The 24593-nt window shown below is 46.1% G+C and overlaps 1 protein-coding gene across 2 annotated transcripts in view; it reads left to right on the top strand.

Moving 5' to 3' along the window:
• RANBP10 (RAN binding protein 10) overlaps positions 1 to 24593 on the top strand; it is a 168472-nt gene that overhangs the window by 96200 nt on the left and 47679 nt on the right. For both annotated transcript variants that reach the window (XM_074968389.1, XM_074968388.1), the window contains exon 4: positions 18274 to 18441. In XM_074968389.1, coding sequence (XP_074824490.1) covers positions 18274 to 18441 — 168 coding nt within the window. The remainder of the gene's footprint in view (positions 1 to 18273; positions 18442 to 24593) is intronic.

The following is a 24593-nucleotide window of genomic DNA, read 5'->3' as shown; positions in this document are numbered from 1 at the left end:
GTAGTCTGCTAAAATAACAGACCACACAGACGTGCCAGAGTGACCACCCCGCTGCAGGAACTACCACATGGGGAACACCTGGGAGCTGCCAGAGATGCTATAGCAGCAAAAGTTGAAGGGGGAGCTGAGCAGGGCTCTCTGTTATGCTTTTGGACCCAGGACATGGCAGCAACAGTCAATCCCAGTCTCTGGGGGCCCCACATGGGCGGTAGCTCCCTCCCTCCTGGAGGAGTGGGAGGAGAGGCCTGGGCCAGGCTCCCCAGCATATGGTGCCAGCAGCTCATCCCCATTCTGGGATAACAGCCCTTCTCTCACTGCCAGCTAATGCAATTAGTCCTGTAGCTCAGGTACTTGAGGTCAGTGCTGAAGGTTCAAGCATCGAACCCTGATGCATGATGTCAGGGGGTTGCTACACTTTTACATGGTGGAACTCATTTTCACCTTATTTTTAAAAAGTAGGAAATTTATACCAAAAACTGCATTAAAAACATCATTTAGGTTGCAAAGTCAAGCACTAGAAAATTCCAGATTTAAATTTTCCCGTGTAACCTTCATTCTGCCCCCGGTGTGTTTGCATTATGATACGGTTATTTGGTCTTTCCACAGGACCTGTGTGTCATTCATTGCACAGGCTGGATGCACAAGCTGACCAAATTAAAGTTGCACAGACAACCAAGTGTTTCCTAACTTTTGACTGCTTGGCATTGCAACTCAAATAACTTTCTTTTAACAGTATTTCTGTAGGGTATTTACTTTATACAGACGCACGGCATGCCCTGTGCTCTCACGTTTATCTTCCTGTGCCAGAAGGCATGGGAGAACTCAAAGCAAATGTTTTTTACCTAAGAGCAACTAGAGGGGTTTTCTGTCTATTTGCCTGGAGACAAAGGTGTTAGTTTTTGGTTGGTTTTTTTTTTAAAGATTTTGATTTTTTGAACAAGAAGCACAGATCTTAAAAAGGAAAAAAAATTTTTTTCCTTTGGGCTGCTGAAAAGCAGGTTTTAAGCTGAAAGCAGTTAGTTTTTTTTTTTTTTTTGTCTGCTTGGGGGCCAGAGCAGAGACAAAAGGGAATTGTCTTTTGTGAGCTGGAGTTTTCTCTAACTAAAGGCAGGGAAATTCGTGCCTCCTGCAGGGAAATTTATAAGTCTTCACAGACCTGAAGAAGTTTTTTTTTCCCCCCCTAAGAGCAACTAGAGGGGTTTTCTGTCTATTTGCCTAGAGACAAAGGTGTTAGGGTTTTTTTTTAAGGATTTTTCTGTAGGCTGACAGTCACTATCAGAGAACATAGGTATCCGGACAGCACAGCAAAATTTTACAAACCAAGGGTTTTTTTTGTTTTGTTTCTGTCGGGTGTAAAGTTAGTTAAAAACAGAGAGGTTAGGATGACAGACTGCACTGTTCAACAGAAGCTGGAATTAGCCAGATTTGAGGCTGAGGAAAGACAAAAGAACATGAAAGACGGGTAGAACTCAGACAGATGGAGATGGATGCACAAGCGGCCAAAGAAAAAGAAATGGAGGCTGCCCACAGGAGAGCTATGGAGGCAAGGGACAAAGAACTGGAGGAGAAGGAAAAAGAGAGGAAGCATGCGGAGGAGGAAAAGGAAAACGAGAGGAAGCATGCACTGGAGATGGATAAGGCAAAGGCTCAGCAGAATATGCCAACAAACCCTAGCACTCCTTCTCCAGGTACCACTTCCCATCCAAGAAAGTTCCCCATCTACAAGGCAGGCGATGATACCAAGGCCTTCTTAGAAAACTTCAAAAGGGCCTGCCTTGGGTACAGCATCTCTACAGACCAATACATGGTAGAGCTGAGGCCGCAGCTCAGTGGACCCTTAGCTGAGGTGGCGGCTGAAATGCCTAAGGAACGCATGAACCAGTATGAACTGTTGAAAACCAAGGCGAAAGTCAGAATGGGGCTAACGCCCAAGCATTCCCGTCAGCGGTTCAGAGCCCTAAGGTGGAAACCAGACGTGTCATTTACCCGACATGCCTACCGCATTGTGAAACATTGGGATGCCTGGATATCGGGAGCAAGTGTTAAATCTCCAGAAGATTTGCCCTTCCTAATGCAAATGGAGCAGTTCTTAGAGGGTTTTCCTGAGGAAATAGAAAGATACATCCTAGATGGGAAGCCCCAAACTGTAATCGAGGCAGGGGAGATTGGAGCCAAATGGGTGGAGGTGGCAGAAAAGAAAAAAACTGGTCGCAGTTGGAGCGGATACCAGAAGGGACAACCTCAGACTACACCCTACTACCGGGGGCAGCCCAAGGCCCCAACTACCCCCCAAGGAACCCTCCAGACACCTTATCGTCCCACCACACCGTTCTCCAGCAACCCACCTTCTCCCAGTGACCCGTCAGCTGGACGATGTTTTAAATGTAACGAGCCGGGGCATGTAAAGGCCAGTTGCCCCAAGAACCCCAACAGATTACAGTTCATTGCACCGGAATCACACCAGAGGTCCTCAGGCCCAGATACCTCCCAGATACCCTCAGAGCGGAGGGAAACTGTGAGTGTGGGCAGGAAGAAGGTCACCGCATGGAGGGACACTGGCGCACAAGTGTCGGCTATCCACGCTTCCTTAGTGGACCCCAATTTAATCGACCCAGAGATCCAAGTGACGATTCAACCCTTCAAGTCCAACTCTTTCAATTTGCCTACAGCCAAGTTGCCTGTCCAGTGCAAAGGCTGGTCAGGAATGTGGACTTTTGCAGTCTATGATGATTATCCCATGCTGTTGGGGGAAGACTTGGCCAATCGTGTGAAGCTAGCCAAGAGGGTGGGAATGGTCACCCGCAGCCAAGCTAAACAAGCCGTCACGCCTAGCTCTGTTCCGGAAACTTCTACCAGGACCCGGTCAGAGGTGATGGACCCGGACCCCAGGCCAATGTCTGCAACAGCAGTAGTGGATCAAGTCCTAGAGACCCAGACAGAGCCAGAACCGGAACCGGCAGAACAACTAGCACCAGACCCATTGCCAGCACTGAACCCAGTACTTGCAATCCCAACACCAGAGGGCCCCACCGAACCTGAACCGGCAGCAGCCAATAACCCTGCACAAGAGGCTCAGCCGGAGCCTGAACCCCAACATAGTGCACCAGCGGAGAGCGGTTCACAGTCCACGGAAACAGCCCCATCCCCTACATCGCTTCCAGAGGGACCAAGCATAGGTCCACAATCCAATGAGGAACTGATGTCTCCAGCGTCAAGGGAACAATTCCAGACTAACAGGAAGCAGATGAAAGCCTCCAGAGAGCTTGGACGGCGGCATGGAGCAACCGACCGCCTCTCAGCTCTTCTAATCGGTCCAGGTTTGTTGTAGAAAGAGGACTTTTATACAAGGAAACTCTTTCTGGTGGACACCAGGAAGACTGGCATTCTCAGAGACAGTTGGTAGTTCCAACTAAGTACCGGGTCAAGCTCTTGAGCTTAGCCCCCGATCATCCTAGTGGCCATGCTGGGGTGAACAGGACCAAAGACCGTTTGGGGAGGTCATTCCACTGGGAGGGAATGGGCAAGGATGTTCCTACCTATGTCCGGTCTTGTGAGGTATGCCAAAAAGTGGAAAACCCCAAGACCAGGTCAAAGCCCCTCTCCAGCCACTCCCCATCATTGAGGTTCCATTTCAGCGAGTAGCTGTGGATATTCTAGGTCCTTTTCCGAAAAAGATACCCAGAGGAAAGCAGTACATACTGACTTTCATGGATTTTGCCACCCGATGGCCAGAAGCAGGAGCTCTAAGCAACACCAGGGCTAAAAGTGTGTGCCAGGCACTAGCAGACATTTTTGCCAGGGTAGGTTGGCCCTCTGACATCCTCACAGATGCAGGAACTAATTTCCTGGCAGCAACTATGGAAAGCCTTTGGGAAGCTCATGGGGTAAATCACTTGGTTGCCACTCCTTACCACCATCAAACAAATGGCCTGGTGGAGAAGTTTAATGGAACTTTGGGGGCCATGATACGTAAATTTGTAAATGAGCACTCCAATGATTGGGACCTAGTGTTGCAGCAGTTGCTGTTTGCCTACAGAGCTGTACCACATCCCAGTTTAGGGTTTTCACCATTTGAACTTATATATGGCCGTGAGGTTAAGGGGCCATTACAGTTGGTGAAGCAGCAATGGGAGGGATTTACACCTTCTCCAGGAACTAACATTCTGGACTTTGTAATCAACCTACAAAACACCCTCCAGACTTCTCTAGCCCTTGCTAAAGAAAACCTACAGGATGCTCAAAAAGAGCAAAAAGCCTGGTATGATAAACATGCCAGAGAGCGTTCCTTCAAAGTAGGGGACCAGGTCGTGGTCTTAAAGGCGCTCCAGACCCATAAAATGGAAGCGTCGTGGGAAGGGCCATTCATGGTCCAGGAGTGCCTGGGAGCTGTTAATTATCTCCTAGCATTCCCCACCTCAAACCGAAAGCCTAAGGTGTACCATATTAATTCTCTAAAGCCCTTTTATTCCAGAGAATTCAAGGTTTTTCAGTTTACAGCCCAGGGAGGAGATGACGCTGAGTGGCCTGAAGGTGTCTACTACAAAGGGAAAAGTGCTGGTGGCGTGGAAGAGGTGAACCTCTCCATGACCCTTGGGCATATGCAGCGACAGCAGATCAGGAAGCTGTGCACTAGCTACGCGCCGACGTTCTCACCCACCCCAGGACTGACTGAACGGGCATACCAGTCCATTGACACAGGTAATGCTCACCCAATTAAAGTCCAACCTTAGCCCAGGAAAGAAACAGGCACTGCAAGTCAGCGTAGCAAACACAGATTCCTAATAACATTGGAACTACTGCACTTCACTCCCGTGCAGGGCACCAGACATTACTGGTGGCTTTCAGCCTCAAATTGTTCTCTCAAGGCATCCCTAATCCTTGCAGCCCCGTGCTGGGCCCGTCTAATAGCCCTGCTGTCTGGCTGTTCAAATTCAGCCTCCAGGTGTTCAACCTGCAAGTTCCATGCCTGAGTGAAACTTTCACTCTTCCCTTCACAAATGTTATGGAGGGTACAGCACGCGGCTATAACCGTGGGGATGCTGTCATCAGCCAAGTCCAGCTTCCCATACAGACAGCGCCAGTGGCCCTTTAAATGGCCAAAAGCACACTCCACAGACATTCTGCACTGGCTCAGCCTGTTGTTGAACCGCTCCTTGCTGTTGTCAAAACCCTATGTAGGGTTTCATGAGCCACGGCATTAAAGAGTAAGCAGGGTCTCCAAGGATCACAATGGGCATTTCGACTTCCCCTACGTTGATCTTCTGGTCATGGAAAAAAGTCCCAGCTTGCAGCTTCCTGAACAGGCCAGTGTTCCAAAAGATGTGTGCACCATGCACCTTTCCGGGCCAGCCTGCGTTCGTGTCAATGAAACGCCCATGGTGATCCACAAGTGCCTGGAGAACCATAGAGAAATACCCCTTCTGATTAACGTACTTGGAGGCTAGGTGGGCTGGTGCCAGAATTGGAATATGTGTGCCATCTATCGCCCCTCTGCAGGTAGGGAAACCCATTTGTGCAAAGCCATCCACAATGTCCTGCACGTTACCCAGAGTCACGGTTCTTCTGAGCAGAATGCGATTAATGGCCCTGCAAACTTGCATCAACACGATTCCAGCGGTCAACTTTCCAACTCCACAAACTGGTTAGCGACCGATCGGTAGCTGTCTGGAGTTGCCAGCTTCCAGATTGCAATAGCCACCCGCTTCTCCACCGTCTGGGCAGCTCTCAATCTCGTGTCCTTGAGCCGCAGGGTGGGTGCGAGCTCCTCACACAGTCCCATGAAAGTGGCTTTTCTCATCCGAAAGTTCTGCAGCCACTGTTTGTCATCCCAGACTTGCATGACAATGTGATCCCATCACTCAGTGCTTGTTTCCCGAGCCCAAAAGCGGCGTTCCACTGTGGTGAGCATGTCTGTGAATGCCACAAGCAATCTCGTGCCCATATGCGTTATGTGAGTCAACATCATCGTCGGAGCCCTCACTGTCAGTTTGTAGCTTAAGGAGTAACTCGACTGCAAGTCGTGACGTGCTGGCGTGACCCATCAGCATATTCCTCACAAGTTTAGAATCCATTCCCGCAGACTGAAAGGGAAGACAGCGTGTGCAGTACAAAAAACATTGAAAGATGTCGCCAAATGTGGACGGAAGTACAGGGATTGCTGGGATGCAAACCAATGCATCACAGGGCGTTGGGACAGGATCCAGAATGCCCCACACCCCCCGCCTCCTTCCCACACGCTACAGCACCAGAATGGGGAGAGGTGCTCTGTGGGATAGCTGCCCATAATGCACCGCTCCCAATGCCGCTTCAAGAGCCGCAAATGTGGTTGTGCCAGTGCGCTTGCAGCTGTCAGTGTGGACAGACTGCAGCGCTTTCCCTGCTGTGCTCTCCGAAGGTGGGTTTAACTCACAGTGCTGTACATCTGCAAGTGTAGCCATGCCCTGAGAGTGTAAAACAGACAGAGTGGACACATACTGGGCCCTTCTCCTGCTCCCAACTATGCTGCAAACAACCAAGACACTGAGAAGAAAAGACTGCAGCAGAGGAGATTGGCCCAGATTTAAGGAACAAACCTGAATACTAAGGACTGCAATATCAGGTGGAGTGAGAAAAACTGCTTAATCTAGTTGCTTCCCAGTCTAATAGGGTTGAGAGTTTCGACCGTGTGCTTATATTTTATTTTATTTTGGTAACCACTCTGACTTGTGCTTTGACTTATAATCACTTAAAATCTATCTTTATAGTTAATAAATCTGTTTGTTTGTTGTACCTGAAGCAGTGCATTTGGTTTGAAGTGTGTCAGAGGCTCCCCTTGGGATAACAAGACTAGTACATATCAATTTCTTTGTTAAATTAACGAACTTATATACACTTGCAGCCTCCAGCGGGCATAACTGGACACTGCAATGTGGAGGTTCCTATGGTTGTGTCTAGGACCAGAGATATTGGCTAGTGTCGTTCTCTTGCAAGTAGCTGGGAGAAGCATACATGTCAGAGGCTGTGCGTGAACAGCCCAGGAGTGGGGGTTCTCACAGCAGAGCAGGGTAAGGCTGGCTCCCAGAGTCAAGGATTGGAGTGGCCTAGTAGATCACTGGTCCAGATAACACCAGAGAGGAATGTCACAGCATTCTCACGTCTGCTCATTTTTAGCATGAACACTGTGTGTTGCAAGGATTTAAATTGGTGTTTGTGTGGGAGTATTTCCAGGGGGCTGACAGCCAGCAGGGGACTAGGGGTTTGACAGAGGGAATTATTAATCTTTTGTAGACTTTGCTGTGTTGCAGAGTCCTTTGCACCTTTAAGCGTCTGACCTAGCTCGAAGCACAGGCAGCATTGGCTGGGGTATGTTCTAGAGCTGGCCCAGCACTTGACCTTCCCATTATAATTCTTGCATCACCATGCATTCATCAATCGGAGGCAGTTGAGAGCTGAGGAACAGAGCTGTAAACAGGGAAGTTTCAGTGGGAGTTCTGTTGGAGGAGAAGGTATTTGTATTTGGTTCTGTAGTTGTATTATTTGTATGTGTAGAGGCTTGTAGGGGCTTTGTGCTGGGAGAGAAGCTGAGCCCTGATTAGGGGGCGGGGCTTCTCTGAGTAGGGGTCCTATAAAGGGAGCCATCCAGTCAGGCCGCGGCACAGACAGCTGTAGCGACACAGGAGCCAGCAAACAGAGCTGTAAACAGGGGAGTCTGAGGGGGAGTTTGTAAGGGGAGTTTGTCTTGTGGTGCTTGTTTGGGGTTTGGTTTTGCTGTGGGGGGTGGTGTTTTGGTGTGGTTTGTGTTTCCCAGATTAACAGGGTTTAGGTGGGAAGGCTATGGCAGATACAGAGGCAGCAGTGGGAGTGACCCATGTAGTGGAAGACACAATGAAGATGACTGGATGTGGAAGCTGCGGTATGTACATGATCCTGGAGGGGGTACCTGGTAAGAGTTTTGTCTGCATGAAATTCCGTCTGATAGAGCGGGAGGAAAAGATCCGAGGTTTGGAGATGCAGGTGGAAAGTCTGGTTGAGTTTAGGATGGGGTTTGAGCAGATTATGGAGCAAAGACATATGAGGTATCTGAAGGGAAAAGCTCAGACTTGCAGATGGAAGCAGGATTGAGGAATTCCGAGGGGAGTGGAATTCTGAGGAAAGTGGTCAGTGGAAGCATGTGACTAAGAGAACCAGGCAGAGGAAAAGACGGGCTAGTGAAGGAGAAATAGAGCTCAAGAACAGGTTTGCAGAGTTGGAAAATGAAGAAGGGGCTCAACAGGTGGTCACTGAAGGTGGAAGGGCAAGGAAGAAGAGAAGAGCGGCTAGTGCTGTAGGAAAAGGGGAAGAGTCAGTGGAGACTACACCAAATATGAGCCCCAGGCGGATACAGGATGTGTTGAAGAGGATTACAAGGGAGAACAGAAATGGAAAGAACTTGCAGCCAGAGGGAACAGGGGATAGACTGGAGAATAGCACCGTCACCAGGAAAAGGCAGGTCTATGTGATCGGGGACTCTTTACTGAGAAGAATAGACAGGCCTGTAACCAGAGCTGATCCAGAGAATAGAAGGGTGTGCTGTCTTCCAGGTGCTAAGATACGGGATGTAGATCCGAGGTTGAAAAGGATCCTAAAGGGAGCGGGACAGAATCCCCTAATTATCCTTCATGTGGGAACAAATGATACGGCTAGATTCTCGCTGGAACGTATGAAGGGAGACTATGCTAGGCTGGGGAAGACGCTTAAGGAAATCAAGGCTCAGGTAATCTTCAGTGGGATTCTGCCTGTTCCTAGAGAAGGGCAACAAAGGTGTGACAAGATTATGACTATCAACAGATGGCTCAGGCAGTGGTGCTATAAGGAGGGCTTTGGGATGTATGGCCACTGGGAAGCATTCATGGAGAGAGGACAGTTCTCTCGGGATGGACTTCATCTGAGTAGGGAAGGAAATAGACTTCTAGGATGGAGGCTGGCACAACTGATTAAGAGAGCTTTAAACTAGGAATTTGGGGGAGATGGTTGGGAGATGTCCAGGTAATCTCCACGCCGGATTTTAGCATTGAGAGGGAAGAAAACGAAGTAAGAGAGGATACAGCCGTGGGTAGGAGGAAGGGCAGTGTAGATACCAGTCTAATAGGTTATACTGGCTGTAGAATGACCGTGCCTAATTGGTACAGAATGTGAGCGAGGCCAAACAGCAAAAATTAAGATGTTTGTACACCAGTGCGAGGAGCCTAGGTAACAAAATGGAGGAACTAGAGCTACTGGTGCAGGAAGTGAAACCGGATATTATAGGGATAACAGAAACATGGTGGAATAGTAATCATGACTGGACTACAGGTACTGAAGGGTGTGTGCTGTTTAGGAAAGACAGAAATAAAGGTAAAGGTGGTGGAGTAGCATTGTAGATCAATGATGAGGTAGAATGTAAAGAAATAAGAAGTGATGGAATGGATAAGACAGAGTCCGTCTGGGCAAAAATTACATTAGGGAAGAAAACTACTAGAGCCTCCCCTGGGGTAGTGCTTGGGGTGTGCTATAGACCGCCGGGATCTAATTTGAATATGGATAGAGCTTTCTTTAATGTTTTTAATGAAGAAAATACTAATGGAAACTGCGTGATCATGGGAGACTTTAACTTCCCAGATATACACTGGAGGACAAGTGCTAGTAATAATAATAGGGCTCAGATTTTCCTAGATGCAATAGCTGACGGATTCCTTCATCAAGTAGTTGCTGAACCGACAAGAGGGGATGCCATTTTAGATCTGGTTTTGGTGAGCAGTGAGGACCTCATAGAAGAAATGATTGTAGGGGACAACCTTGGTTCAAGTGATCATGAGCTAATTCAGTTCAAACTAAATGAAAGGATAAACAAAAATAAATCTGCACCTAGGGTTTTTGATTTCAAAAGGGCTGACTTTCAAAAATTAAGGAAATTAGTTAGGGAAGTGGATTGGACTGAAGAATTTATGGATCTAAAGGCAGAGGAGGCCTGGGATTACTTTAAATCAAAGCTGCAGAAGCTATCAGAAGCCTGCATCCCAAGAAAGGGGAAAAAATTAATCGGCAGGAGTTGTAGACCAAGCTGGATGAGCAAGCATCTCAGAGAGGTGATTAAGGAAAAGCAGAAAGCATACAGGGAGTGGAAGATGGGAGGGATCAGCAAGGACAGCTACCTTATTGAGGTCAGAACATGTAGGGATAAAGTGAGACAGGCTAAAAGTCAAGTAGAGTTGGACCTTGCAAAGGGAATTAAAACCAATAGTAAAAGGTTCTATAGCCATATAAATAAGAAGAAAACCAAGAAAGAAGAAGTGGGACCGCTAAACATTGAGGATGGAGTGGAGGTCAAGGATAATCTAGGCATGGCCCAATATCTAAACAAATACTTTGCCTCAGTCTTTAATAAGGCTAATGAGGAGCTTAGGGATAATGGTAGCATGACAAATGAGAATGAGGATATGGAGGTAGATATTACCATATCTGAGGTAGAAGCGAAACTCAAACAGCTTAATGGGACTAAATCGGGGGGCCCAGATAATCTTCATCCAAGAATATTAAAGGAATTGGCACATAAAATTGCAAGCCCATTAGCAAGAATTTTTAATGAATCTGTAAACTCAGGAGTTGTACGGTATGATTGGAGAATTGCTAACATAGTTCCTATTTTTAAGAAAGTTAAAAAAAGTGATCCAGGTGACTACAGGCCTGTTAGTTTGACATCTGTAGTATGCAAGGTCTTGGAAAAAATTTTGAAGGAGAAAGTAATTAAGGACATTGAGGTCAATGGTAAATGGGACAAAATGCAACATGGTTTTACAAAAGGTAGTTCGTTCCAAACCAACCTGATCTCCTTCTTTAAGAAAGTAACAGATTTTTTAGACAAAGGAAATGCAGTGGATCTAATTTACTTAGATTTCAGGAAGGCATTTGATACTGTGCCACATGGGGAATTATTAGTTAAATTGGAAAAGATGGGGATCAATATGAAAATTGAAAGGTGGATAAGGAATTGGTTAACAGGGAGACTACAGCAGGCCCTACTGAAAGGTGAACTGTCAGGCTGGAGGGAGTTCCTCAGGGATCAGTTTTGGGACCAATCTTATTTAATCTTTTTATTGCTGACCTCGGCACAAAAAGTGGGAGTGTGCTAATAAAGTTTGCAGATGATACAAAGCTGGGAGGTATTGCCAATTTAGAGAAGGACCGAGATATCATACAAGAAGATTTGGATGACCTTTTAAACTGGAGTAATAGTAATAGGATGAAATTTAATAGTGAGAAGTGTAAGGTTGTGCATTTAGGGATTAATAACAAGAATTTTAGTTATAAGATGGGGACGCATCAATTAGAAGTAACGGAGGAGGAAAAGGACCTTGGAGTATTGGTTGATCATAGGATGACTATGAGCTGCCAATGTGATATGGCTGTGAAAAAGGCTAGTGCGGTCTTGGGATGCATCAGGCGAGGTATTTCCAGTAGAGATAAGGAGGTTTTAGTACCATTATACAAGGCACTGGTGAGACCTCACCTGGAATACTGTGTGCAGTTCTGGTCTCCCATGTTTAAGAAGGATGAATTCAAACTGGAACAGGTACAGAGAAGGGCTACTAGGATGGTCCGAGGAATGGAAAACCTGTCTTATGAAAGGAGACTCAAGGAGCTTGGCTTGTTTAGCCTAACTAAAAGAAGGTTGAGGGGAGATACAATTGCTCTCTATAAATATATCAGAGGGATAAATACCGGGGAGGGAGAGGAATTATTTAAGCTCAGTACCAATGTGGACACAAGAACAAATGGATATAAACTGGTCATTGGGAAGTTTAGACTTGAAATTAGACGAAGGTTTCTAACCATCAAAGGAGTGAACTTTTGGAATAGCCTTCCAAGGGAAGCAGTGGGGCCAAAAGACCTATCTGGCTTTAAGATTAGACTCGATAAGTTTACGGAGGAGATGACATTATGGGATAACATGATTTTGGCAATTAATTGATCTTTAACTATTCATGATAAATAGGCCCAATGGCCTGTGATGGGATGTTGGATGGGGTGGGATCTGAGTTACTACAGAAAATTCTTTCCTGGGTATCTGGCTGGTGAATCTTGCCCATATGCTCAGGGTTTAGCTGATCGCCATATTTGGGGTCGGGAAGGAATTTTCCTCCAGGGCAGATTGGAAGAGGCCCTGGAGGCTTTTCGCCTTCCTCTGTAGCATGGGACACAGGTCACTTGCTGGAGGATTCTCTGCTCCTTGAAGTCTTTAAACCATGATTTGAGGACTTCAATAGCTCAGACATAGGTGAGAGGTTTTTCGCAGGAGTGGGTGGTTGAGATTCTGTGGCCTGCGTTGTGCAGGAGGTCAGACTAGATGATCATAATTGTCCCTTCTGACCTTAATATCTATGAACCTTGAATGCCTCTGGCCAGCCTGAGAGCCTTATTCAGGGCACTGGAAGGAGCCATGCCAATCCCTTCTGAATCAAAAGGGGTGTGGGGGGTGGGGGGGATGACACGGAGCACGGGTCTGTAAAATGGAGGGTGAGGCTTAATGTGTTTAAAGAGCTTTGAGAGCAGAGTGTTTCTTGAACCGTCTGGCAGTGCACAAAGCCCGCTTCCACAGAAAATCATTTACAGTGCTCTCCCCATTACTATTGAGGTTGTGCAATTACTGGGATAGCGTGTGGGACCATGGTTGCTAGACGGGCACGCTGAGGTCGCTCAATCAGGGCAAACCGCAAAGAGTGGGGCAGACGATCCCCAAAACTGGTGGTTTATTTTTATAAACTGGATTCACCAAGCCAGTCACAAAACAACTTCTATAATACCCTACTGGTTACCAAGAAGCTAAAATACAGTCCCTTTAAGCAGTCCAGGCTTTGGCTCCCACCCAGACAGCCAAGTCAAATATGGTGAGGATTACTACATTTGTAAGTTGCACTTTCATGATAAAGAGATTGCACTACAGTACTTGTATGAGGTGAATTGAAAAATCTGATTTCTTTTGTTTGCCATTTTTACAGTGCAAGTATTTGTAATAAAAATAATATAAAGTGAGCACTGTCAAGTTTGTATACCGTGTTGCAATTGAAATCAATCTATTTTAAAATGTAGAAAAACATTCACAAATATTTAATACATTTCAGTTGATAGTCTGTTGTTTAGCAGTACGATTAATCACGATTAATTTTTTCTGAGTTAGTCACATGAGTTAACTGCAATTAATCGAATAAAGTGCCCTAGAATAAAGTGCTAGGAAACTGACCCAAGAAGAGATGAGCTGCTGATATGTTAAAAAAAAAAAAAAAAAAAATCCAGAATCAATTCCAATAGTCAGTCCATGTGTAGAATTTGTTTAAGTTCTTCCATGGGAAACAGCAGGGTAATCCAGAATGGACCTGGAGACCTCAATCTTGCGACTTAAAAGTCTCCTGACCCAGTTTAAGCTGAGATGGTAAGGATGAGGCCCTAGAATTCTTTTATAGTCCTCTAGCAGGCTGAGAGAGCCTCTTGACAGCGGATAATGCAACAGGTGTTCCTTGAATGAAGAATAGGTAATGCACATTGTTGCTTTGAAGTAATATCTCTATTTCCTAGGTAAATAAATAAATATCTCTATTTCCTGGTAACTAGATGCATTCATTAGTGTAATATAACTAACCATTCTAGCAGTTCATAGAACATTTACTACAAACTTCAAAGAGAAATATAGACAATGATGTTATTACACCTAAGTTTCATCTAAATCAGTGGTTCTCAACCAGGGGTACTCAGAGGTCTTACAGTGGGTTCATCAACTCATCTAGATATTTGCCTAGTTTTACAACAGGCTATATAAAAAGCCACTGATCTAAAAGTTAGTATTCTTTTTTGATCTCTGAATCAATAAAATGTAGTAACAGACAGGAACAGAAGTTTAGCATCTACAAGCTAATCTGGTTACATAGTTAACATCTAACAAGATATAGGTAAACCCAGACAAATAATTAGTATTTTCTTCTAATTCACTAACAATACAGGTTTCCATTTCAAAGCATTTAGTCTACTTTCACAGGGCTTTGATAGCTATCTACAAGGAATGGTACTGATTACCACCTCAATAATTCTCTAATATGTCCTTAAAGGTTGATTTTAGATCACTTAGCCTGCTGGTTGCTTAACCCTCGCTGGCTCAGTGTCACAGCATGTAACACTCCAGAAAGCCTCAAGGGCAGAAACATCGTATCCCCAACTCTCCCAGTGACTGGCCACCCCCGTTGTCTCATTGTTTCCTCGTACTCTCCCACTGGTCTATCTGTATCCATCTGTTGTCTTTGGTCTTATATTTACACAAGTAAACTTTACCAGTGGGGGGCAGGACCTGTCTTTTTGCTCTCTCTGTACAGTACGCAGCACAATGGGGTTCAGGTCTAGGATGGGATCCTGGGAGCTACAGTAATACTGATAATAAATTACAATTAGCACTATTTGAAATCTTCCATTGCCTCGTTGCAGGAAGTGCTCTCTACCTGCTAACACACCTGCCCTCTGAACCTCCACAGTTTGATCTTGCACGCCTTTCCCAGGCCCTGGCTCCAATCGCCAGAGGGTTCTTGGCCCCCTGAATGCCACTTTTGTGGTGTGAAAGGTTTGTTTGCTACGAGTGGCTTCTGTCTCAGAAGCATTTGGAGCAGCTTACTGCCAAATTTCTGGCTGAAGATCCAGCCCTGTCTTGCTAGATTGAGGCTGTTCTTTTGGCTCAGGCTTTTCAACACTTGTTCCTCTTGTAATGGTCGTGGTTCAGCTTGTCATTCTCCTGCAGCAAAATTAGCCTCAGCCACCTTTTCCCTCCCCCATTACCTCCTGGGCAGCTGATGGCTACTCTCAAGGCTTTGCCCTTTTAAAGGGGTTTAAGCTCTAGCTAGGATCAAGTCTGGAGCAGGCTGTGTAGTCCAGCATCAGTGCTGTTATACTGCCCCATGGAGAAGGGTGTGCATTTTCTATGCAGACAGGTCCCTTTCCCTAGTGCAGAGGATGGGAGTGCGGAGTGGGGGCAGAGTGCCTCAGTCCTGACGGGCTGCAGAGCACTTCAGCTAGGGTGGTGTTATCCTTGTCACAGGTTTTGCTACAGGAGGGGAGGGAGGGAGGGAGAGTCTGAGCGATGCTGTGGGGACAGAGCCCCCCAGGGCAGAATGCCCATGAAAGCCAGATTCCGGCATGCACAAGAAAATGGGATCCAATGCTATGTCTCACTCCAAGAGCAACTAGGATGATTTACTGACCTTTGAAGCATTACATAAGCTACAGCTTCTTTAAATTATGAAGAATTGGACCCATTTTTCATGCTTCACTGTGATGCTTAGCTGGTCTGAGAAGCAAAACATAAATCCCCTTTGAGCTCACAGGGAGATATTGCTCAGGTGGGATGGTGCTTAGGTGGTATTCACAGAACCACGGAGGGGCCTAGCATGCTGAATTTTATTTTCCTGTTTCCCTTGTGCTGCTTGTTAAAGAAACCCAGCCTGTAAAGAGAGACCGAGGTGTTGCCTGGAAGTCACTTTCGCTTTTAGCTAATGGCTTAGTCGCCTCTGCGTAGTTCTGGGAGTAGCCCAGGCAAACTTTGCAGTGGCATTTTGCATTTCAAAACACAAGGAACCAATTATGAAACCGGTTCGTGTGCTTTGACTGGCACTAATTGGTTTTGCTGGCATTTTTGTCTCGTAATTAGAGCCTTTAGACACTGTGCAGTGGGCAGCATTTGTGTGCCATGCACACCGTCCCGCCACCCCTCCTTCACACACAAACCTCTTCCTGATGTATTGTGCATTCCTGCTGGAAGAAAGGTACACTGAGGAAACGCGGTTAAAGGGAACATTTACTGTGCTAAAGACATGAATCCGGAGTTCCACATGCCCATGCTACAGGTTCTTTGGTGTCCCTGGTATAAGGTTTGGCGTCTGTCCATTGGTTTGGAGGCCAACACCTCACTGCCAGGACCTGAGGCTGGGTCTTGCAAAGTCTCTTGTCAGTATGTTTCCTCCTTGCTCTTTTAGAAACTGCCATGGTTGCACTTGCAGTAGAAATAACCTTTTTTGAGCCTGGTCAGGTAATCAGTTGGCTGGAAGAGGTGCATCTGCCCTTCCTCATGTGCATGTTCGTGTCCCCTTCCAAGATGCTATTAGGTCTCAAAATGTAGTTGTAAACTGGGAATCTCATCGAGCTGGTGTTTCTAATGGGGTATCATGGGGATCGGTTCTTAGCCCTACACCGTTTAACATTTTTGTCAATGACCTGGAGGAAAACACAAAACCATCAAAGTTTGCAGATATCACAAAAATTGGTGGAGTGGTAACTAATGAAGAGGACAGGTCACTGATAGAGAGCAATGTGGATCACTCGGTAAGCTGGGCTCTGGCAAAATGTAAATGTATATACATCTGGGAACACAGAATGTAGGCCATACTTACAGCACAGGGGATTCTACCCTGGGAGGGAGTGACTCTGAAAAACATTTCAGGGTTGTGCTGTAGCCAAATGGGCTAATGCGATCCTCAGATACGTAAACGGGAATAGCAGAGAGGTTATTTTATGTCTGTATTTGGCACTGATGCGACCGCTGCTGGAATCCTGTGTCCAGTTCAGATGTTCACAATTCAAGAAGGATGTTGACGTATTGGAGGGGGTTCAGGGAAGAGCCCCAGGAATGATTAAAGAATAGAAAACATACAGTGATAGACACAAGGAGTTCAATCTATTTAGTTTAACAAACAGAAGGTTAAGGGATGACTTGATTAGTCTGTAAGTACCTGCATGGGGAACAAATCTTTAATAGGCTCTTCAATGTAGCAGAGAATGATATAATACAATCCAATGGCTGGAAGTTGAAGCTAGACAAATTCAGATTGGAAATAAGGTGTACAGGTACATTTCCAACAGAGTTATAAACCATTGGAGCAACTTACTAAGGGTTGTGGTGGATTCTCCATCACTGACAAGATGGGATGTTTTTCTAACAGATCTGCTCTAGGAATAATTTGGGGGCAGGTCTCTGGCCTGTGCTGTACAGGAGGTCAGACTAGATGATCACAAGGGTCATTCCTGGCCTTGGAATCTATGAGTCTGTGCCCATTCTCTCTCCACTAGGGTGCATTTTGGAGGCTGCACAATGGGGTTCTGCATCCGTTTGGCAATATAGTGCTGTACTGACAAACCGACTGAGCGTGGGTGTTGATGAGGGAGTTTAACAGTTGGTGACCTGTTGCCTCAGTAGTGGAGCTGGCTGAAAACAAAAGTCTCAGAAATTGAGCACTTGGCAAAAAAAAATCAAAACTTGAAATATTTTGGCTGAAAACTGGTGGTGCGTCATGGGAGTTATAGTTCAGATGCATCACTCTCTACTTCTTCTCTGAGGCCACCTGTCTGGTCGAGCTACACCTCCTGCAGCACTCCCTGGTGCCCCCCATGGTGTAGGCAGTGCATAATGGGAAATGAAGTGTGGCAAGGGAGACTGCCCCAGAGGTGAATGGGACCATGAGGTACCCAAACTACAAGTCACAGGAGGCAACTCAGTGGTATTTCAGAACTGGAATATTTTAGGGTTTGGACAAAAAAATAATTGTTTGGATTTAGTAAAAAATCCAATTTTCTATTGAAAACCAATTTTGATGGAAAAATTTTGGCCAGCCCTACTCAGTAGTTCTGTCACCACACGGGGCCTTGGGTGTTGGTGCCAGGCTCCCTGCCAGAGCTGATGGGGGCTCAGAGTACTGTATGCAGCATGCTTAGCCATCCAGGAAGGTGCAGCTGAGAGAGTGGGATAGGCTATTTATGTGCTGCTTGACTGCATTGCCTACTAGTCAGCCATAACATTCTCCGCTGTCTAGAGAGCACCTGACCTTGAGGCCTGTGCATAAGGGGGGGATCTGCATGAAGTAGCAGGTTCAAATCATTGTATGAGTTGGGGTTGTAGTGTCAAAATTGCCCATTTCAGCACTTTTGAGACAAAAAATTCAATTTGCTTGGTTCAAAATTACTTTGTTTTTAAATTTAAGCTAATTATAGTAAAAATATATATATATTTTTTTAACTGAAAGGTTGAGCTCAAAATCAGACATCTGGATTGACCCTAGCTGAAATGGTTTTTGGATTGTTGATTTGTGAAAATTTGAGATTTAAACTTTTCAGCCCTCCTTGGGACAGGAAAAATATTCAAAATTTCGAAAATTTTCCTGGGATGGGAAAACTGTTTCCCACCCAGCTCCAATAACGGCATACAGCTCCTTGGAAACCTCCCTCATTACTGATCTGTTCTTTTTCCTTCTACAGGTTGGGATAAACATTCGTATGGTTACCACGGTGACGACGGGCATTCCTTCTGTTCTTCTGGGACAGGGCAGCCCTATGGCCCCACCTTCACTACTGGAGACGTGATTGGCTGCTGCGTCAACCTCATCAACAACACCTGCTTCTACACAAAGAATGGCCACAGCTTAGGTAGGCAAAGAAGGGTATCCTGAGGATGGGCCACCCCAGCCTACAATCACTTAGGACTCTCAAACTCTGTCACATATGACGTAGCTCCATTTTGCAATTGGGAGCAAGGCTTTAGAGAGAAATAAGAACACACAGTGACCACCAAGAGCTGTGAGATTCCCCAAAGCCATAAACGTTTCCAGTGCGAGTAACTAACTGTTTCTGTGACTGCAGCTGCCACATGTGCTGAACTAAATTACAGACCTGTCCCCAGGCCCTTCAGCTGCTGTCCGTCCCTGTGCCCCTGCACAACCATAGATGAGATAGGTAGGGCATTTAGAGTTTGGGCAGCAGGGAAATGTAATCACAGAAAGTTTGTTTTGTATATTACCCAACAAATTACAAAACCATCACCAGTGAGTCACAAAGCTCTTTGTTTTTAACGGGACTTCTGTCTTTGTGAGTCTCACTCCATGGACTAAAACTCCTAGAGTTCTATGCATTTGCAAAACATTACAAATTCTACTTTAACGTTGTCTTGGTTGTGGAATGATCCAAAATACCCTTTTAGTTGACTCCTTACGTTTCAGCTAAGGACATTCAGGTTTTGCCCCACAAAATGTCATGTTGGCAGCTTCCAGGAGTTCAGAGCTGCACCCAATTTGTATAAGATAGCACAGGTTGCAACCACCTTCATCCTGAATATGCTGCCCCTAGAGACAACAGGCCCATCATGCAATGCTCCAGCTTGATCAGATGAGCTCTCCTCCTTCCACAGTAAGTGTGATTCCCTGTCATTTGATTTGTCAGAGGAAAGTGTTTAGCTTACTTTGGTGAATTCCTCTAACCTTCTGAACTGTAACACATTTGATTTGGCTGGGGACAAACGCTCTCTGTTTCCTTTGCTTCTCTCATAGCTGTGTTGATCCTAGTTTCCTTCAAGCTGAAGAGGCTGGTACAAAAAAACCCAGATAAAACCCCTGCCAGGACAAAAGTTGTACTGAGTGAGCAATTGGGTAAAAGGAGGGGGAAGATGGTAAAGGAGGAGTGCAGGACCGATGTGTTCTTCAGGCAGGCATGATTGCTGCTGCAATTGCTGAGATGGGTGTGGGGAGGAAGGAGCTGCATTGCGGGTACATCTGAGTCATGATCCTGCGTGTGGATTTTGTGTCACAGCCCTGAGGCTGTTACGCAGCAGAGCCTGAGGGATACTGAACTTATGGGAACAGGATTTTTCTTGGAAAACAGCAAGCATTTGGGTCAAGCGCAGAGCCCGAGTTGGGCTAGAATTTTTGTAGTCAGTATTTCTGATTGGGGGCTGGAGGAGGGTGTCAAGGCTGATTCCCCACTTCGGCAGTTCGAGTGCAGAAGGTCGGGGCCCGCAAGGATTCTAAAAATTAATATTGGCCACTCCAGGCTGGTATTAAACTCCCAAGGTTACAGCTTTTCTCTGACCTTGGATGGGTAGATGCTGCCACCACCCAAGTGCAAACCCCCCCCCCCACCCCCCACCACCACCTTCGAGAACCCAGGAAGGAGCACGTGGGAATTCCTTCCTGTGGGGTACCCTTAAGCTCTTTCACCCTCTCCCCCTCCGCCCCCGGAAGAGCTGAGAAAGAAAACAAAGGAAATCAGCTGTTGTCACCAGCTAATTAAACACATGTGCATAAACTTCTTAGGGACACAAAAATCCAATCCTATTCTTAAAAAAGGTAAATTTTATTAAAAAACAAAAAGAAAGAAAATACATCTGGAACGTAGACTATTGCTAGTTTTTAAAAAGAGCGAATATAATAATTAAGCATCAAGACTGGTTTTCTTCAGGTCCAGCTTAAAGTTTATAAGCAAAACAAAAGCACCTGGGGTTAGCACAGAGGAATCCACAAGCCATAAAGAAATAAGAGATAAACCTAATTGTGTCTTCCTAGACATTCCCTGATCTACTTACATATCTGGGGTTTCAGAGAAGTAGTTTCGAGGTATGATTTGATGATTTTTCATACCTGGCTTTAAGCTTCTTACAGCATTGGTGCTCTGCGTTTCCTCTCTCTGGAGAACAACAGACCAACAAAGGGAAAGTTTCTTCCCAAGTTTAAAAAGTTCTAGCCTTCCCATTGGATCTTTTGGTCAGGTGCCCACTCCCTTCCTTTTACCTGTGGGCTTTTTTAACCCTTTACAGGTAAAGCAAGTAGTGAACAGCTACTAACAGGGATTTTGTAGCTAAATGGCTGGCTGGGTGCCACAAAAGGGAGCGCCCCCTCCCCCACCCTTCATGTGTCTCAGAGGGGTTGATGGGAAATGTGGCCCAGTTACAGGCCTTTTTGTGTGGAACCTCAGGTGCGTTTCCAGTGTTAGTCTTTCGCTGCCCCATCAGTTTCTAGTCCTGTCGCTTTGCCGTCCTCCTCCATGGGGCAGCAATCCAGAGCGACTTCCCTCGGGGCCAAGTGGAAGAATCTGTTTAAAATTTGCCCTGTGGCATTCAGAGATGGCAATTGGAGCCATTGCATTCAGACCCCTGCAGCCCTAGCCACAGCTAAGATAGTGTGTCTGAGTGGCTCTCTGGGGGTTTTGCTCTGGCTTGTCTTTGCCAACCTGACTAGCTGTGATGTCACACAAATGATGCTTTATATTTAAAAATGTTGTGAGCCATAACTAAGGCTTCTGGTGTGGGACATTAACAAACCAGTCAAAGGTGGGGAGGGAAGCATTCCTTGGCAAATAACATTAGGGAAAAGCCCAGTTTTCTGACTGCACTCAAGCCTTTTCTGATCTGGTCTCTCATCAGCCCTGTGCTGTGGAGAAGCTTAAAGGTGTGTGAAGCTGACAGTGTAGACCTAGGAGCTCCACAAGCCATCACTGGAGAGGAGGCAGGTTGAGTAAAAGCAATATTTATTGGGACACTTGTCTTTTTGCCAGGATTTTAAATTAATTTAAACATCAACCTAAAGACCACCTGGGAATCAAAACCAGTGACACCCCTAGCTTGGAAGAAGTGAATTGTTGAGCCCGTCACTTCAGCTAGAGGGTGCCAGTTACGATAGTAATTTAGGATATTTCACTAAGTCTGTGCTTTGATTAGTTTTGTTCATGTATGCACGTGCTGGAGTAACATCATGACCCCCAGGGATTCAGGTAGCCTCTCTATCTTGTGGCTGCCTATGGGAGAACTACTCCAGCTTCTCCTGCACTCCCTATCCAGAGTTGTGACTCACTTTCTCTTGATCACCTCTCCCACTGTCCTTGCGTGCTTCAGGCTTATTTGTTCCCAGTTTCTCCTTTGTTCAAATGGCTGAGTTCCCACTTCTGTATTTTTCCAGCCCAGCATCATTAGTTCCCCCTCCAGCAAATCATTGGTGGTGGTTACAAAATCCTAATGTGGCGCTGAATTATAGTGTGAGTTTCAATTAGTTTCAGAGCACTGATGATCGAGGGCTTATCACGGAAAGCAAGGAGGATGTGGAAGCCGTTGTGGATGAGAGACGCCTGTGTAAGCTTCAATTAGTGCACTGCAGCTGGGGAAGGTATTTTCCTTCGCTTGACACAACTGCATCCGTGCCACTGCGTTCTTCCATAATGAAAAAGTAATGGCTGGAAAGGGACTGAGTCTACTGTTTAATGCGTTAGTATCAGCACCAGATCGAAAGGGGATCTGCAGAGCGGAGAGGATGTGGCTAAGCCTTTCAGTTGTTCCTGTCGTCATTTCGCTCGTGTCCATGCTGTGATACAGCAATGTCACACTTCACTGGCCGAGCGGATATGACAAAACAAAGGGAAGCAGGTTATCAGTGACTTTCACATCAGACTCAGTTATTAAAATCCCCTGATTCTGTGCCTCGTATTCCGCAAGGAGTTCTGTTCTGCTCTGCTCAGGATGCATGTAGAGATGGTTACAGGGGTGATGCACTTCTCTTCCCCACTTTTCATTTCCATTGCTAGTTTCTTTCGAGAATACTTTTCTTCCATGGAAATTTTGTGGTAGCTGATTCAAAATTATCCCAGCTTGAGCCTCCTGATTCTTTTGTTGTGAATTCCTGTCAGGCAAGAGAGGAAAATGAAGTGATTCAAATTCTTCTCTCAGCAGACTAGAGAGGTCATTGGCATCACAGCCTGCTGTTTTAGGAGATGGGCTGATCAGTTTCAGGCTGATCCGGGGTGTCCTACTGCTGAGCCAGTGGAATCCGGTGGCATCATGAATGTGACTTGAGTGCAGGAGCGAGCAGTGTGTGGGAAAGGCTGCAGCTGTGACTACAGACTGTCAGTTCATGTCCCAACACTTCTCTGGGCTCACACAGAGGGATGTATAGAGGAGGCAAGCAAAGGGATGCTTGGTGCAGTGGTGGATTTGCAGAAACCCTGGCTAAAGGCAGAAGGGAATAGTAGCAGCTACTACCTCTCCCTTCAGAAAGGCTGGCAGAACATGTAATGTTTCTCTGGGAAAATGGAACAGACGTCTCACCCAGAAAGGCTAATGGTGACTGGTGTCTACCTGTTGCTGTTTGAGAAGGAAGCACAAGGTCAAGAGGAGAATCATCCATTAGTCAGTGCTTTGAGCTGGGGAAAACACATTTCTCAGCACCAAGTGATGGCAAGCACAAGCAGCCTATCAACCGTGGCAAAGCTCTTCACTGGAGATGGGCCGAGTGATTGTGACAGGAAGGGGTGGAACATGGATTTCTGTGCGGAGCGGATGCCAGAGGAAAACGAGCACCTTCAGCAGGCCAGGGACCCCTAAGCACCGGGGGATGCATCCTAATGAAGTCTAAATATTGCTTGTCTCTTATCTTAATGACAGACTGAGAATCCAGGATCTGTGTTGTGTAAGCTGGAGACTGACCCAGAAAGGGAGTAGTGCACTGTTTCCTTGGCACACACTGAAGCTGTAGGTCCCTTCTCTAGTGAATAGGAATAATGCAGCTCTCCCAGGAGGGCTCACAAATGTTCCAGGGAATAGCCAGCTACTATTCTGCCCCGCCCCCCGGGAGTGTCTTGGTACCTGTTTGTGCTGATAGTACAGTGTGAAGGCCCCTGACATTCAGCCTGTTCTGGATGCTGCTTGTATCTAACTGAAATACTGTAATTTCACTCTTTACCCAGAAGGCAGGGTCTTCCTTTGTGCTGGTAGTTATATAATACTGCTGTAAGAAAGGAGGAAGTTTCCTGTGGTGAAGGTATAGGACTGGAACTCAAAAGCCCTAGGTTCTGTTCCCAGCCCTGCATTGCTCTGTGACTTTAGGCAAGTCACTGGCGTAACCTCTCTGAGCATTGGTTTCCTCATCTGAAAAATGGGGCTATTATAGCACTTACCAGTGTAAGACAAGACAAAAAAGATGGATGACCCAAGCAGGCTGAGACTGGGTAACGATATGATTAGTGCAGTGACCCAGGCAGGCTGAGACTGGGTAATGATATGATTAGCTGATCAGGAGCAGTAATTGCAGCTTGCTGCCTGTCTAGCAGTTACCAGAGTGCAGTTTTTGGTCTGCACTGCAGAAGAGAGTTAAAAGGAGGGATCTGAAGGACGATTAAGGAGATGGCTTCCTAGATTGACCAGTAGCTTTTCTCACTGATATGGGGTGGTTTGGGGAAATCAGTCAATTGAGGACAGCATTGTTAGCAGAGCGAAGGCAGGAGCCAACCTTGTGATAAAAGAGAAGGTTGGATAGGTAGAGAGGAGCCAAAACTTGAAGGGTAAAAGCAAGCAAGAGAAGTGTATGTTTGGGGTGGAGGGACTTGGAGAAGGGTGACAGAGCCACAAGCTGGGAGGAGAACAATTGGTTGTCACAGATGGATTGAGATCTTCTGGGAAGGCCCTAGCAAAGGGATAGTATTCCTGCCAGACATGTGGGCCTGGCAGGCCAGTGCTCTGCCTACATCTTCCCTTTTGCACCTTCCTGTAAGTTTAAACTCACTCTTTTGTTTTTGTTGAAACTTTCTCTCTTGGCACCCTTCCTTGGTCTTCCATGCTTTCTGTAACCTTTCATTGTGACCTTTCTGTCAGGAATGACTTGGGAGCTAATGTCTCAGCACCATCTTGGGGGAAGAGATACATGTCATTACTTCTGGACATTCCAGTTGGTGCTAGAAAACATAGTTGGGGACCTCAAGTGAGAACTGTTTTGCATTGTCATTTCAAGGCCTGGAAGAAACAGTTTTTATATCTCAACAGTGACTCC

Source organism: Natator depressus, chromosome 12 (genome assembly GCF_965152275.1).
Source record: "Natator depressus isolate rNatDep1 chromosome 12, rNatDep2.hap1, whole genome shotgun sequence".
NCBI lineage: Eukaryota > Metazoa > Chordata > Testudines > Cheloniidae > Natator > Natator depressus.
The sequence above is the reverse complement of the archived record's forward strand: the minus strand, read 5'-3'. Positions and strand labels throughout refer to the sequence as shown.